This window comes from Carettochelys insculpta, chromosome 8 (genome assembly GCF_033958435.1).
Source record: "Carettochelys insculpta isolate YL-2023 chromosome 8, ASM3395843v1, whole genome shotgun sequence".
Taxonomy (NCBI): Eukaryota; Metazoa; Chordata; order Testudines; family Carettochelyidae; genus Carettochelys; species Carettochelys insculpta.
In genome coordinates this window covers 65,005,761-65,022,502 of record NC_134144.1, presented here as the reverse complement: position 1 = coordinate 65,022,502, position 16,742 = coordinate 65,005,761, and the positions used below count along the sequence as shown (strand labels likewise).

The 16,742-nt window shown below is 41.4% G+C and overlaps 1 protein-coding gene across 3 annotated transcripts in view; it reads right to left on the bottom strand.

The window, feature by feature from the left end:
* Positions 1–16,742, bottom strand: part of MYLK (myosin light chain kinase) — a 309,641-nt gene that overhangs the window by 151,671 nt on the left and 141,228 nt on the right. For all 3 annotated transcript variants that reach the window (XM_075000996.1, XM_075000995.1, XM_075000997.1), the window contains exons 4-6: positions 15,600–15,648; positions 11,069–11,234; positions 4,512–4,677 (exon numbers count right to left, since the gene is read on the bottom strand). In XM_075000996.1, the coding sequence (XP_074857097.1) occupies positions 4,512–4,677; positions 11,069–11,234; positions 15,600–15,648 (381 nt within the window). The remainder of the gene's footprint in view (positions 1–4,511; positions 4,678–11,068; positions 11,235–15,599; positions 15,649–16,742) is intronic.

Below are 16,742 nucleotides of genomic sequence, written 5' to 3'. Positions count from 1 at the left end.
GGGCAGAATACATTTTGTTATGTGCACCCAGGCATGTGAAGATGTGGACCACCACTAGAAAAACATGCTGCCCACTGTGGCTGCCTGACTCTCTCCTGGGCAGCCACATAAGAGCTCAGTTTACAGGGAACACTGGCTGCCTCTGGATCCGACAATTCGTTTGACTGTAGACAACTTCCGAGGGGACAGCTTACCTCGACAAAGATTGTCTCCTCACTTCTGATACAGAGCACAATATCAGTCATGCAATCAATATTCAGGATCCTTTATTGTCATTCTCTGGTGTTTTTCCCATGTCCATGAAAACCTCCAGTAGGGCTAAGCACCATGGTGTCGATGTGGAATTCAATAAATAAATAAAACTACTATATGGATGTACACCACTTACGTTAGACGTGGCCTTTACTGCTGGAAGCTTACTTTGCTGTTCAATGACCCGTGAGTGCAGCTTTTGATGTCTTTACTCTTGTTGAGCAGCACTTCACTCCAAAAGTATTTTCACCGAAACAAAAACTATCATGATTGGAGCATAGTGCTATTTAGCTTAAGTAAAAGTGTCAGAGCCTGGTCTAGAATGATCAGTCTACATACACTCTCTTTACCATGCTCAGTGAGCATTCACGCTCTTCTTTTGTGTATTTTGCCACACTGGAATCAAGAGGCTAAGTTGAGGGGGAACACCTAGAAAACAGGGATCAGAGAGGTAGCCTAGTTAGTCTGTAACTTCAAAAAACAGCAAGAAGTCCTGTGGCACTTTATAGACTAACAGATATTTTGGAGCATAATGAAGCGGGTCTTTGCCCATGAAAGCTTATGCTCCAAAATATCTGTTAGTTTACAAAAGGAGCCACAGGACTTCTTGTTGTTTTAGAAAACAGGAACTTGCCCACAGAATGTCCTGCCAGTAGAGAGCTGTCTGAGGCCAAGACGCTTCTCCTTCTGCCATCTTCCTACTGACAACAGTGCCTTTCAAAATCCCAAGCAATGCACTCCAGGAAGTAAGCTGCTGAGAAATCGTTGTCAGTAAGTGTGTTCAAATTGAAGGTGAGGAAGCAGCAAACATTTAGGAAACATTTTAAAGGCTGGGTGGGCAGAAGCAAAGAGCCTGCACCATGTCTTTTCAGAAAGCCACAACAGATTTAGACCAAGTGATTTTGAGTAGCCAACAAGAGACACCTTAAAAAGTGATCTGATTTAGAGAAAGTGGGTGCTCAGAACATGTGGAAAAATCAGGCCCTTCTAATTGTCTGAAAAGAGACACCCAAAAATTGCTGTAAAAATAATACCTGGCTCTCAAATAGTGTGTGTCAACCATAACTCTCGAAGTCCTTTACGAAGATGATTAATGTCCATTTTACAGATAGGAAAACTCAGGCATAGTGTGGCAAATGAACTCAGCCTGGGGAGCTGACTTATAGGGACAAAGCCCATGAAGGAGGTCCATTCTGAGAAAATATTTTGAAACTGAAGGTATCTTGCTGAACACCAAAGGTATCAATCAATACACCTAACAGACACCTCTCCGAAGTGCCCAGTGTGTGATCACAGAGAAATTCATACTGAACTTATGCTTGTGTTTTGCAGCAGCATAACACAAAGATTCTCCTGAAGCTCTCTTGTGCCTAGGAGGTGTCTATAAAACTAGCTTTCTGAATGCATTGATGAGGTTGCCAGAGCATGAGCTGTGGCTAAACTAATTAGCCCAAAGCATTACTAAAATACTACAGAATAGTCAAAATACAGAATAAAGTGATGGGCAACCAAAGCTAGTAAGTGGGCAGCTTGAGTGTCCCTCCATCTCATTGGCTACAAGAATCTTGCAGCCCAATGCGGTCTCCTGGGATAGAGTAGTTTTGCTAACTGCACTTGCATACTTAAAATTTGTAAGGGTGCAGATGGAACTGTAGCAGTGCTTTGATAGGAAGTAGAGAGTGCACACAGCTCTCATTGTTAAAAATAAACATGCACCTCACTTCACATTCCCTTGCTTTATGTACATGGCACTTTAGCAATACTGGTAGAAAAAAAAACTACACAGACTGAAGCCAGTAGAATCTGGCTAGCCTGCACATTAGCAATGGTAAACGAAATATTTCATGGACCACACACAGAGCCCCCCATGGACCTCATGTGGCCCCTGGGCCTCGGGTTGCTTACCAGTGGTTTAAGAGATTTGCAGAGTCCAAAGGACAACTGTGACCATCTATTCTGACTGGCTGCATAACGCAGGCCACAGAATATTCCCACTAAAATCTCTAGAGTACATCTTTTAGAAAATACTCTCATCCTGAATTTTTGGCTATAATGGAGAATCCATCATTCCCTTGGTTAACTGTTTCAAAGATTAATTATGCTCACAAAAATATTTAAAAAATTAAACAAGTATGCATCTTACTTGCAGTTTGAATTTGTTGAGCTTCAACTACCAGCCACTAGATCATGTTACATCTTTTGCTGTTAGATCAAAGACCACATTAATAAACATTTCTTTTCCATATAGAAACTCACAGACTGTAATCAAATCATCCCTTAACTTTCTCTGTGTTGAGTTAAACATAGTGACAGACTCAAAGAGCTCAACGTAAGGCAAGTTTTCTAACCCTGCAATTGTTCTTGTAGCTCTTCCCTGAGCACTCTCCCATTTCTCAAGTTCCTTCTTCAACCATGGATACCTGAACTGCAGTGTTCCCCAAAGGTGGTTTCATTCAGTTTCTCAAGCTTCATTCTCAGGAGGCTTAGATTAGCAGAATGTCGAAAGTGCACCACTGTTTTCTAGGAGATCAAGATTCGTGTTTGGAGCTTAGAAGCATCAGCAAGGCATACTCAGCCTCCAAAGAGCAATGTTTTCCATCATCTATGCATCAGCAGCAAGTTTCAAACTGAACTGTGTAACTGGGATTGCAGCAGAAAGGAATGTAATGGGTGAGATGAAGGAAGAGGTGAGCAAATACTGAAGTAATCACGTTCAACTTAAACCATACATTTGAATCCTTGTCTCAGGGAAGACATGAGAGATGTGGCACAATCTGGGCACTCCATAAAGAGTGAAAAAAGGACTCTAAAGGCACATATGAGAAGAATAACCCATCAACACCTTGCAGTTAGTCTGGCCAGGGACCATTACAAAAATTCTTCACTGAAGAAGTAAGCTGAATACCAACTGAAAGATTATCAGATAAAGATCCAGAAAAAGCTTAATAAACATTAGCTGGCAAAAGACAAAAGAATATTAAATAACCTTATCGCTTGAAAGAACATTTTTTTCACCCTTCACCCCACTGTGGAAAGTTGGAAGAAATAAAGCTCTTGGAACAAGATTATCTGCATGGCTGTGCTTAAAAACAATGTAATAATTTCAATTTTATGACTGCCTGATAATATTTTACAGCACTTCCTACTATCTGATTTAATTGATAGTTAAAGAACTGAGATATAGGAGGTCAGAATGGTAAAAGGCAGCTGATAAAAACATTCCCATGTCACCTCTGTGTACTAAATGCCTGTCCTCTCCTGTTCTGAACGTACTGATCCAACAAGGAACGTGCTCTTTAATTAGGGATGCAGCAAGCATTTGAAATTTGTACACAGTGGGGCTGAACTGCTGGTTCCCAGCCTGGATCATGGCCCAAGACAGATGTGTCCATTACACACAGTAGAATCACTAACCTGGCAGAAGCTGTCATAAATCAAGCCACACGTTTAATAAAAGGCCCAATGAACAAAAACCTGTCTGAGTAATAAACTGGCAAATGGGATCTCTCTAGTGGCTGACCCCAGTGGTTACAGAGATTGATACTTGCTCCTAGCACTTCTTTAGATTAAGTGGTACATGCTTGAGTTCAACACCTTGTCATTTGTAAACATGGAACCCTGTGCTCCCCATATGGGCACAGACTTCTGTGGACCTCAGATGATTGCAAAAAGCTGGTGTAATTGGGGTGTGTGTAAAATTCTGGCTTTGAGCATACAGATGGCCCTGTAACTGAAATAACCTAATTCTTCCTCAGTGACAAAGGACTTCTACTGCAGCTCAAGGGGTAGAGGCCTATGCTTTTGGTGTTGCTATACAAGCATGAGGCACATCAATTCAGAAAGTTAGTTATATATGCCTTGGCATATGTAGCACACATAGGTGCATTTACATATTTACACAAATCTATTTTTGACTTTTGATTACAGTCAAATGAAGATAGGGCTCGGAGCACCTGAGTGTCCAAATCAGTTTTTTTTTTAATCTCTTCCTGTGCTGGTCTGGCAAGCACCTCAAATTCCCCATGTCTCTGTCTGCCGCTTCCGCTGGATCTGTAAATATGGGTTCGGTAATAATGCTTTACTACTCGAAGGTGACTTTTGAAATTGAATGTGCATACAGTGCATGGAAAGAATAGAGCACAACAGCAATGCTAAACACAATTACTTAATTATCGTGGTAAAAGAATTTGCCTCCCTAAATGATTTAAGAATGCTTGGTAATGCACTTGTGTTATTTCCAAATAATCTTTTTGTCGCACCTTGAACCATGAGTTCTGCAGATACAGATGCCTTCCCAGCACTATTCATCACGGTACAAGTATACATTCCAGCATCAGCCAGACGAACATTCTGGATTTCCAAGAACTGGATGCCTGCTTTCTCAAACATGTTGAAATGATCTTTTGGCTGCAACTGAATATCACCCTGCAAGGATCACAAAACAACCCCATCAAAGAGACAGTCATGGCAATAAGCAGTTTGTGGTAAAAGACCAGTTCCATTGTCCCATGCTGTTCTTTCCACTTAGCTCTCAGCAATAAACCTTCTGTGGCTAATACCCAGGCAGTATAAACAAACACATTGGGTTCAAAGGCTTTATAGTTCAAATCTCCATGAGACTGCTTCTCCTGGATTTTGCCCCACTTCAATTCTATTCTGATATTTCATCATTCACATTATTAATCTTAGAAAAAAATTATTTTTACAATCTAGGCAATTGAAGCAATAATGCATTTTATTTCCCTTCCTGAGAGATCACCACATTTTAAAATTACAGTTACAGACATTGAGGCCAATTCTCCATTATGCTATTGCTCTTGAATGGTGCTCTGCATAAAGAGGGGCAGAAATAGCGCCCAGGAAATACCCCTTGCCTAAGAGAGATTCGTGAGTGGCATAAAGCTGCCACAGAGGCCCAAGAAGTCCCTCTCTGGCACAGTGCAGCATCTCAGCAGTAGACCGTAGGGAGCCAAAAGTCTTGGACTACTGCAGTGCAGTTATTCTCTGCTTTCCTCAGCCCATTGGAAGCCACGGGAAGCAGAATGTAAGTTAGAGCAACCCCTTGCAGGGACTAGAACACAATGCTGGTGAAGGTGGATAAAAGCCGTATTTGGCCCCCACCGTTTCCTTTGCTGTGTCAATAACTGAGTCTTATGTTTATAAACAATACTAGGATTGGGGCACAAATAAATCCAAGACCTCTCACAATTGTAGGTTGTGGATGGCACTCTACTCTCAAAGATATTTATGGTCAAGGTTGCCAGACTTAAAGCATTTACATATCTCAACAATTGTTCCTGGTACTTAACATATTTTATCTAACCTTACTATCTTTATTTTAGTTTTTCTATTGGAAGTTTCAAATGCCACTTGATCATGGTCTGAAAGTACCTACAGTAAAACCCCAATTTTCACGATTTCAACTTATGCGTTACTTTTATTAATGCAAGTCAAAATCAACAAGTGAAGTTGGCCAAGTGGTACAGCTCTCCACCTGCTGGCTCCAGCTCCTGGCTCCTCCAGCTGGGGGAAGCTGGGGAGCAGCTGCGCCACCTCACTGCTGCAACACCCTGCCCGCTGCTGGAAACTGACCAGCGCTGCTGCATGGGTAGTTTCCTGGCTCCAGCAAGTAGCAGGCAGCCTGGGTCTCGGGTTCCCTGCTGCTCATGGGAGCAGAGTGCCAGGTGCAGCCAGGACAGGGTATCCATCTTGACTTACGTGAATTTTGACTCATATGTGGTTGCTCAGGCACGCAACCCACACGTAAGTTGGAGGCTTACTGTACATGGTAAGAAAATTTTTGATAGAGGGAGCTTTGATCTAGCAGACAAAGAAATAATCTCCAATGGTTGGAAGCGATAGTTAGACAAAAACTCAGACCAGAGATAAAGCTCTTAAAAAGGGGTGGGGGAAGGAGGCATGGTGGGTGGCTGGAGAAGATAATTAAACACTGAAGAAACTTACCATGTACTGTGATGAGTTCTCCATCAATTGAAATCTTTAAAACAATATTAGATGACTTCCTAAAAGATATGCTCTTGTGCAGTCACAAGCCACAGCTTGACACTGGAATTACTGAGCAGAATTGAGTGGTCTGTGTTTCACAGGAGATCAGTTTTGATGTACGTAATGGTTTATGAATCTAAGACTAAGCAAGCCATTTTAAGCAAACTGTGTGCATGCTTCAGTATCCTTTGCTAACAGATACCCACAAATTTACCTATTCAAAATACAGGTGGAGATCATGCTCCCTCCAGCAACACTCTATGGTACTTGGTGGTAGATGCTGAGGTTTTAACACTGCATACTTCTAACAACTCAATGACTTCCTAGTGTCTGAATATTATAAATCATAGGTGAAAGAAAACTCAGTTAAACCAACTTACGCCATCATCCTGGGTATCAACATGAAGTACTGATCTTTGTGAATTAGCAGGTAAGAAAAGTAAAAGGAAAGAATAAGGTATCCACAAACAGATCTGATTCAGCCATTCTGAAAATTGTGGTTTTATACACGTGTATGTACCACAGGCAGTTATTAGTTGTACAGTGCCTCAGAACAGCATTCTGCTGTTAGATCTTTGCCAAAGGGGAACAGAGTTCCAAATGGCAGACCAAGTTATGAACCATATGGATTAATGAAATGCAGATTTTTGGGACACGGACTATCTTTTATTCTGCGTTTGCACAGCAGCATGGAATCCTGAGCACTGACTGATGCTCTTGGGCTTTTCTGTACTACAAATAAATAAAATACTAATACTACTAATAATAATGACGACAATGATTTAGGATAGTGGCCTATGACTGGAAATATATGCTTTCAATTATAAAACATTCCCACACCCCACCCCTTTAAACATTTCCTCTCCTCTGTTGATTCATGGGATTGTTCAGTTTTTGGCAGAGAACCTGTCTGAGGAGAAGAAATGAAAATCAGTGAGAAAATGCCCTACATTTCCTACCATCTGGTGACTAGTCCTTGCTGTGATGCAGAATGCAGTAGGAGAGAGGAAGTCAAAAGAGTTAATGGTCACTTCTTTAATTCTGAAGAGCAAAAATGTCTGTAATCTTTCAAAACAAATTGTTCAGTTGGGGATGGACAAACCAAGGAAAAAAAGTCACTCAAAAACATCACTGTTACTGACAGAAGTGTGGTTGTAAACATCAGAAATCGTCCAGCTAACAAAAGTCATGAGAACGTAGTGCTTTTTCACTGTTCTAATAACCCTAACCCTTCTGTAAAAACAAGAAATGTAGTGTTATTTAATTAGAAGCTAAACAGCAAATCTTAACATTTCCCAGCTTTGAGAAGTTTGTAGCTCAGGCCCATCTTTATTTTAGAAGTCAAATCCTTTTGTGATGTGGCTGGCTTGGTAGAGCTCAGACTGGTTAGGATGAAATGGTTTTTTTTTTTCCCAAATTTGGATTTTTTAAAAAAACATGCAAGATATTGACTAATAAAAATAAATTAATAAAATAAATTAATTAAAATACACCTGACTGTTACTATTTATTTCCATGTTCCCCTGTAGAATCTTTATGGCTACCTCTACACTAGAAGCATCTGTCAACAGAAGCTACTGTTGGAAGAGATATTCTGACAAAATTTCTGTTGATAGATTGCATCTACACATAAAAGCTGATAGATCTTTTGAACCACTCTGTCCACAAAAGGGCACCCCGGAGCATCTACACGGCTTTTTTGTCAACAGTTTCTGTTGACAAAATGCATTTTGTGCAGAGACACCCTGAGTTTTGTCTACAAAACTCTACTGTGTAGACATAGCCTTCATGTATAACTACAAATAAGTTTTTTATGGATACCGAAAGATTAAAAAGACAAAAGATAGGCTTGTGGTTAAGACACTGGACAGGGACTCGAGAAAGCTGTTTTCTATTTCCATCTAAGTCATAGATTCATTTGGTGACCACAGACCTCAACTCCCCATCTGTAAACCAGAGATGATAGTATGTCTTTTCTCACCCCTTGTCTTCACTTTGCTAATAAGATTAGAAACCCTTTGGGGCAGGGACAGTGTCTTACAAGGTGCTTGTACAATGGGGGCTTTCATCTTGGATGTTACTAAAATACAAATAATCAATATAGTTACTAAGGGTAATGAGACAGATACAACTGACATTTTGGAATAACCATTAGTTTCAGTGGAGTGGTTTGGGTTGCGTGTAAGGGGAAGATTCACTCCCTCAATGTTGAATAGTAACAGAGAGGAAGCCATGTTAGTCTGTATTCTAACAAACAGCAGTCATGTAACACTTCAAAGGTTACCAAAATAGTTTATAAGGGATGTACTTTTGTGGGGCAGACCCACTTCCTCAGATCTGGAGATATAACATTTCCAGTACTGTGCTGTTGGTTTTATAATGCAGAGATGCTAAAAAACCCTGGCGAATCAGATACATAGAACTGATTTGTCAGTTTTTAGTTCTTTTTTTGGATCTCTGTATTATAAAACTGTCAGTGCTGTACTGGAAATGTTATATCTCCAGGTCTGAGGAAGTGGGTCTGCCCTTCAAAAACTCATCCCTTATAAATTATTTTGTTTATCTTTAAAGTGTTACATGACTGCTGTTTGTTAGAATACAGACTAACATGGCTACCTCTCTGATACCTCAACACTGTACAGTAGGGTCTCACGATTCATGAACTTCATGTTCGTGAATTCAATCATTTGTGAGCGGTCAAGTGGCCACTTCCTCTGGGTCCCCAGGGCAGGAGCACTGGCAGCTGCTGCTTCCTCCGGGGCCCTGCAAAAGCAGTGCCAGTGCCCACTGCTCCCCCAGGGCTCTGAACCACCCCCACATTCATGAAAATCAACATTTGTGAGGGTTCTGAACACGGAACCCTCGTGGATGTTGAGACCCTACTGTACATAGTAAAGTCTATACTGCACAACACAAAAACTATCACACTAAAGTGGAGCTTATTTACTGTAACTGAAGTTTCTTTGATACGTATGGTCCCTATCCATATTCTACAAGTGTATGCGCAGGCACACCATGCATCTGAGAACAGAAATTCTTCAAAGCAATGTCCATTGACCTGCACATCTTCATTAGCTTCCCCTGTGTCCTGACAGAGGATGTAAGAGGTGGTGAGGGTCAATGCCTCTACAGTTCTGCTTCTTATCACAAATCCAGAAGGGTCTGAAGCAAAGGGCAAGGAAAGCGAGTAGGAGAATACAGACAAGATCACACTTCTTGAAGAATCTCCGCTTCCAGTAAGTAACCTCCATTTCTTCTTGCAGCTCTGCTCCTGATACATATTCCACTTGTGGGTGACTGGTAAGTAATGTTCTGACTGGAGGAAGCTGGTAGCTGATGGGTTTGTACTACTGCTGTGCCTACGGATGCATCCATAGATATGAATGTGAGTGTGATGCAAATGTGTGACAAAGTTTCAAACTGCCATCCAAGAAGAACATCTGATAAGGATGCCATGGAGCCTTCTTGTGTTCGTGTGAGGTGAGCTGCAATACTCACAGGAGTAGGAAGCTTTGCTATTTTGTAGCAGTATAATACATACCCCAAAACCCATTTAGAAACATTCTCTTTTTGAGGACGTGACTTTTCCACATGATATTTCTGCTCTGGCAAAAAAGAGCTCTAAAGGTTTTCAAATGCCAATGTTTCTATGTTGGTAGAACACCAGGACGCATCTGGCATTGGGGAAGTTCTCCAGAACAAGTCTGGAGTTTTGGGAAAAATACAACATAAGAACAGCCACACTGGGTCAGACCAAAGTCCAGTATCCTGTATACCTCTAGTCCAGTATCCTGTCTTCCAAAGGAGGCCAATATCAGATGCCCCAGAGGGAGTGAACAGAACAGGTTATCATCAAGTGATCCCTCTCCTGTCATCCACTTCCAGCCTCCGAATGAGACTAGGGACACCAATCCTACCCATCCGGGCTAACAGCCATTGACGGACCTAACCTCCATGAATTTACCTAGTTCTTTTTTGAAGCCCATTAAAGTGAGGTAATTGTTTCTGAGTTCCATATCAATCAATCTTGAGGAGAAATTTGGGGCACAAGAGCCTCTCTCTTTGTGAAATAGCGTATAAAGAGGGTCTGTCATCATGACTCCTAGCTCATTGACCCTTTGGGTCAAAGTGACAGCCAGTAAGAACATCACCTTCATGGATAGCTGGGTCACGGTAAGTGTTGCCACAGAATTTGAAGGGAGGACATGAGCGTATTGATGGGACAAGGTTAAAACACTGAGGCACAGATTTAATCATCAGTGGGAAGGTAGTCGCAAGCCCTCCATAAACTGCATAGTAGCCAGCACAGGTGCTGACTTCTACTCTAGATAAGGCCTGCTTGATCACTGTTCCCCTCCCCAGGTCCTGCCCCCACTCCAATCCTTCCTTCAGACTCCTGACTCTTCCTGTACCTCTTCTACCCTGCCCCCACTCAACCCCTTCTCCCAAGGCCCTACTGCACTTCTTTCTGCCCTCTTTCTGTATTCTGTATTAGCTATAACTACAAAATTAAGACATAAAAGTTATTTACAAGTTTCCCTTAGAGGTTCTGAATGGCGTGGAGGAGGACATGGTTCTGACTCAGGCCACCCAGTGGTTATAAGTCTCTGGAGAGGTCAACCCAAACTGCCTCTTAAAACCCTCAGTTGGGAGCATAAGGGTGTGTGCTAGTCAATGGACAATGCTTTGAAGAATTTCTGGACACAGAAAACACATATCAGGACCAGCACTGGAAGATGAGCAGATTTCATCCTCCTATAACAGAAGCTTTCAGGCAGAACAAAGACATTAGCCTGTCACGAAACCATACCTTAAACCAGGTTATTTGAGGCTGTGGTCGTCCTGTTATTTTACAGGAGAATTTGCCTGTCTGGCCTTCACGCACGATGACTCTGCTGGGTTTTGTAGCAAACTTTGGCGGACTCTCTCCCCAGATGCTTGGCCTGTTCTCCACTGATGGAACAGGAAATCTGCCCCTGAAAAGGCAATGAATATCTTGGTTTAGCAGTGGAATTGTAACCTTTTGTTCTGATTACAGAACACTTCAGAAAGCATTTTAGAACAGTGGGCTCACAATCCTTAAACACTGTATGTGGTAACCAATACTGAGTTACAAAGGTATGAACACAAGAGAACAATTTTTGGTCACTCAGACAAAAAGTTCAGAAATCAGAAGTAAGCTGGCAACATACAGCCAATGTAAGGAACAATATGCTGACTTTCATAAGGTGGTACCCATCACAGTCTCTCACGTTGGAGACCACTTCTTCAAATTTCTCATACAAATGGGAACTGTTCTTCTATGTGCCCCCATCCAAGGAACACAAAAGCAGCACTATCACACCTTTTTGTGTTATAATTCTGGTTGCTTAGAACCAGAGGTAGGCACACTAATTCCAGTGAACAAAACATATATTTAATCAGTAGTTTTTCCCAATCTATGACTTGTCTGCCAACAGATACAGATTTACGCATACTTGTTAACTGTTTAGAATCATTCTCAAAATATATTGCTTACACATGCGATAAATAACACAACCACAATTGGTTACGAATGACATTTATTTTTCACCACTATCTTAATGTAAGCATCAAATTCATTATTTTAACAAACATTTCTGCCAGGAAATTAATTCTCTACCATGCTCACAAAGTGAATATGAAAATGGCACAAACCAAACAAAGCAAATGAGTTCAGGAGTTCAAATCAATGATAATAAATAACTTTTACCAGGATTGGCTCAGCTTTGCTTATAAAGATGTTACAGCTGTGGAACAAAGTGCTTTGCTATAGAAGTGACACTTCAACACTGGGTGAGGTCAGTTAATCACAAACCTTGAAATACAAGACTGTATTGTAAGCAAGACAAAATAAGTTCTATTTATGCCTGTTAATGTCAAAAGGAGCTCTCTGAATACAGCCATGGCATCATCAAGTCACATATTAGCAGAAACAGTAGGTGATTTCTTTTAGACTTGAATTTCTGATAACTAAGCCACTTTCAGAGCATTGATTTTTCACACATATTACCCACATGCAAATGAGATGTGCCAATAATTCAATTTTTCTGTAAGGCATCAGCATACTAATACAGATCTCACAGCCTCATTTCAAGAAACTGCCAAGATATGATAATGGTCATCAGGAAAACTGGAGGATTCTGAGTAAGACAGGACCATGATGAACAAGATGCAGTTTAGAAATCTGATGCGGTTCAATAAGGAGAAGTGTAGAGTCCTACACCTGGGGTGGAAGAATCTCAAGCATTGTTACAGGCTGGGGACCAACTGGCTCAGCAGCAGTACAATGGAAAGGGACCTAGGGGTTATGGTGGATGAAAGGCTGGATTTGAGTCAACAGTGTGCCCTTGTAGCCAAGAAGGCTAACGGCACACTAGGGTGCATCAGGAGGAGCATTTCGAGCAGATCTAGAGAAGTAGTTATTCCTCTTTATTTGGCACTGGTGAGGCCACATCTGGAATATTGTGTCCAGTTTTGGGACTCCCAGTATAAAAAGGATGTGGATTTGCTGGAGCAGGTTCAGCAAAGGGCAACAAAAATGATTAAGGGTCTGGAGCACAAGACCTATGAGGCTAGGCTGAGGGATTTGGGCTTCTTTAGTTTACAGAAGAGAAGACTTAGAGGTGATTTAATAGCAGCCTTCAACTTCCTGAAGGGGAGCTCTAAAAAGGAGGGCAAGAAACTGTTCTCAGTGGTGTCAGATGGCAGAACAAGGAGTAATGGTCTGAAGTTGAAGAGGGAGAGGTGTAGGTTAGATATGAGGAAAAACTACTTCACCAGGCGGGTGGTGAAGTATTGGAATGCGTTGCCAAGAGAGGTGGTGGATTCTCCATCTCTCGAGGTTTTTAAGTCCCAGATGGACAAGGTCCTGGCTGGGATGACTTAGTGGGGGTTGATCCTGCTTGAAGTAGGGGGCTGGACTAGATGACCTCCTGAGGTCCCTTCGAGCCCTGTGATTCTGTAAAGATTTAAACAGAGAAAAAGTATATGGAAAATTTTGAGTTAAGAATAGTGCCTCACAATAAGGAGGAAGGCTAGTGCTTCACAAAGAGGGACACCCAGACAGATCAATCCCAAAATTTAGAGTGTATACATACATGTACACAAAGGTGCATGCATACATACTGATATATCAAAAGAGAACATTACCACTAGATTACAACACACATACCCTCCCCTTTCTCAGTTTTACAAAACGGAATACAAAACCCTATGGTTTTATTATTTTCTCTTAAAATAACTTGAGTATTTTGGAGTTAATTTTTTCCACAGCTGCAAATTCTGAAAGGTCTAAATAGGAGATCACTAGAGGCTGTGGCTCCTCCTCCTCAGTGGCTGCTGCCGTGGCAGGGTCCACGGGCGGGCAGGTCTTAATCCCTGGCGCCCACTGCATGTTATGGAACCAGCACTGCTGCTGTCTCCCCTGTGCCAGAGGCCAGGATGGGCTGCTCAGCACTAGGATACCCCTCCTCTCTGGCTGCGTGTGCTGCCCCAGCAGCCCTGCTGCTCCAGAGAGAGGCAAGTTGGGCTCCTCCACTTCCCTGAGGAGAATTAACCTTGTAATCATTCTTAAATCCATTGGATTAAGTGAGATCTCTAGAAAGACAGCGCTAAATGGCAGTATGACTGGCCTACCTTAGTAGGACGATTTGTGCATATTCCCTCCACCGGATTGGCAATACTAATCACAGCACAAAAGAACCAGACTGGTCACTTTCACTTGCTAGACCAGTCTATTTTCATAGCTGTAATAATCTGAGCAAAATCCAGAACTTAAATAAATAGGATTCACAGTGAAAAGGAAATTAAAATGCTCACTTCTACTAGCCTGTGTTCTGATCACTAACATTGACAAGGGAACACATTTCACTCATCACTCAGTCTAATGGCGTGAATCAGGCATAAGCCTCAAGTCAAACAAGTTATAAAAGGCCAGGACCCCAGGTAACTGCAAGAAGAGTCAGGACCAGGTGTTTTAATCCTCAATCAACCATTTAATTATAAGTGTTTGGTAAAGAGCACAGCCCGTGCAGTAGTGAAGTTGTCCTTCATGCCAGCCTGAGCCTAATGGTAGCATTAATATGAGGTAAATTTTACTTCAACACCCAGTTTTTCTGCATACTGAGGAGTTGGGGAGTAAATCACCTTAAATAAGGTAGAACATTATTTTTTAGTCTTTCATAATAGATTTCTATTCTAAAATATCTGTTTTTAATCAATATCTGTCATGACTTTAAAGGTAAATAGGCAGGTAATGCTGGTCGGAGTTTGGAATGCCAATTGGCAGGGATGGGAGACATCGTGGTGTTACATTAAGGACACCAGCTATGACAAGAGCCCACATCTAATCCTAAAACCAACCCGTGTACTTTAAGGAGAGGCTAATGTCCGCCACCCAAATCCTTACATAGCCTCCTTGGGAAGAGCTTTCACCCACCAAGTTCTTTGCTTGTGGCCAAGGGTAATATTACAGAGCCACCATTTGGCCCATTAAGCTGTTTAATCTCAATGATCTCAACTCAAGACAGTTTCATCAGTGCCAAATGCAGAAGGTTTAAATGAGATGTATCTTTCAAGCTCTCCCAAAATAAAGTGGAAAGATTTCTTATCCACAGTGAACCCAGAGTAAGTGGTGTTCGTCTACACAGGGATTCCTATAGGTGTATTCTCCCAACAGGCATGGAACACAATTAGCTGAAGCAAGTTACTGCCATCCCTTCTCAACAGACCAACATCACTCCTCTGCAGTTACAGTGCTCACAGATTTACAGACAAACCAGGTCTCACTGTAGAGACATCATGGGATAAAGTGACAGACATCTTAATTTGTACTTATTCTTGTTATTTGTTTAAGGTTATTATTTGGGCATTCATCACCATAAAATCAGTGCAACTCATAATCACTAAGGAGGTCATCCTTACAGCACCTTTGGGAATTCGGCTAGTAATGTTGCCCCTGTTTTAGAAACAGGAAATCTGTGGTACTGCAGAGTGGTGTTTTCCACAAGACCACACAGGAATGGAACACAGAGCTCCCAGATCCGTTTTATGCCTCAGCAAGACCATCCTTCCCTCCCTTACTCAAGCTTCTGATGGTGGAAGAGAATGTTGCCAAGGTCATTATAAGCATTTTTAATCTGCTCAGGCTTTATTGGAGGGTTAGGCACAACTTACACCCACTTCAATGAGCTCTCAAAATAAAACTGAGCAGTAACATTAGGCAGCAAAGTCACCCGAGGGGAAAAAATATTTAGTTTCTTCACAACCTTCACCATCAGGCTTTGTGTTTTAAAGAACCCCATGAACCCTAGAATCCTTACCCATGGGTTTTGGCACTGGACGGCAAGCTGTATTTCTTCAAGGAGTTTCCTGTATGTCATAGAAACATAACAAGTTAGACAGTTATCATGGTTTGGGTAGTACTACAGGTACTGAAGTCTGTGTAAGTATTTTATTTCTTTCTCCTGCTTTCAAACAAGGATCATGAAAATTAGAGGTGTAAATTATTTTACGTGCAATCTAATCAATGCAGGAGTACACCCTTCAGTGTAGGATGGTGCTTGGTTCAATTATGTGCTAACTATTAACTGGGTAACTATTAACTAGGTTTGTGTTTTAGCTGGAACACCAGTGTAACCATCCTGGAATATAAAAACCTGGTATCCACACTTTGTAACAAAGATCTCTGTCTACTTATAACTAATTTTGACTAATGATTAGAGAACATCACTTTCACCTACACTGTAGACCAGTGGAGAAGGCACCAATTTCATGTCCAAAGTTTAAAGACCTGGATTTTGTTCTCAGCTCTGACGTTGGCTTACTGTGTAATTTTGGGAAAACTATGTAGTGGCCAGTCTCCAAAACTTAGGACTTAACAGCTAAGTTCTTAGCTCAGTTTCCCCATCCATATAATAAGGATAATGTCTTATTTACTTTTGCAAAACATTTGAGATCACTAGATGGAAAAATCTATTACAAAGTTCATGTATATTAATATTTTTTTCAGACTGACAGGATAAGAGGGTCACAAGAACAGGCTCATATATTTGTTCTTGTCACCTTTTCTTCGCAGTGCGCTTCTTTTCAAGGTAATATAACCCATCTACCACACCGGCAAAATATATACCATGCAGAAAATCCACTGTGTACTTAGCACCATCTACTGGACAGACTAACAAAATAAATACTACTAGTTTTTGAACAGACAAAAATTGTCAGAGAAACATCAGATCAAGAGTGACTGTGAAATAAACAAACTATGGCAGCTGTCAAAAATGGGAGCTCCTTGAGATTTATAAGTAGCTGCCACAGATCTCATTTAAAATGAGTATAGCAGATGGCTTGGTACCAGTCAAAAAGTCCGGGCAGGAGAGCTACATTGTGATTCACTAATGTTTCTGTCAGACAACACTCAGTCCTTTATGCTTATCTTTGCTGGAAATAAATGCTGTATTTTACAT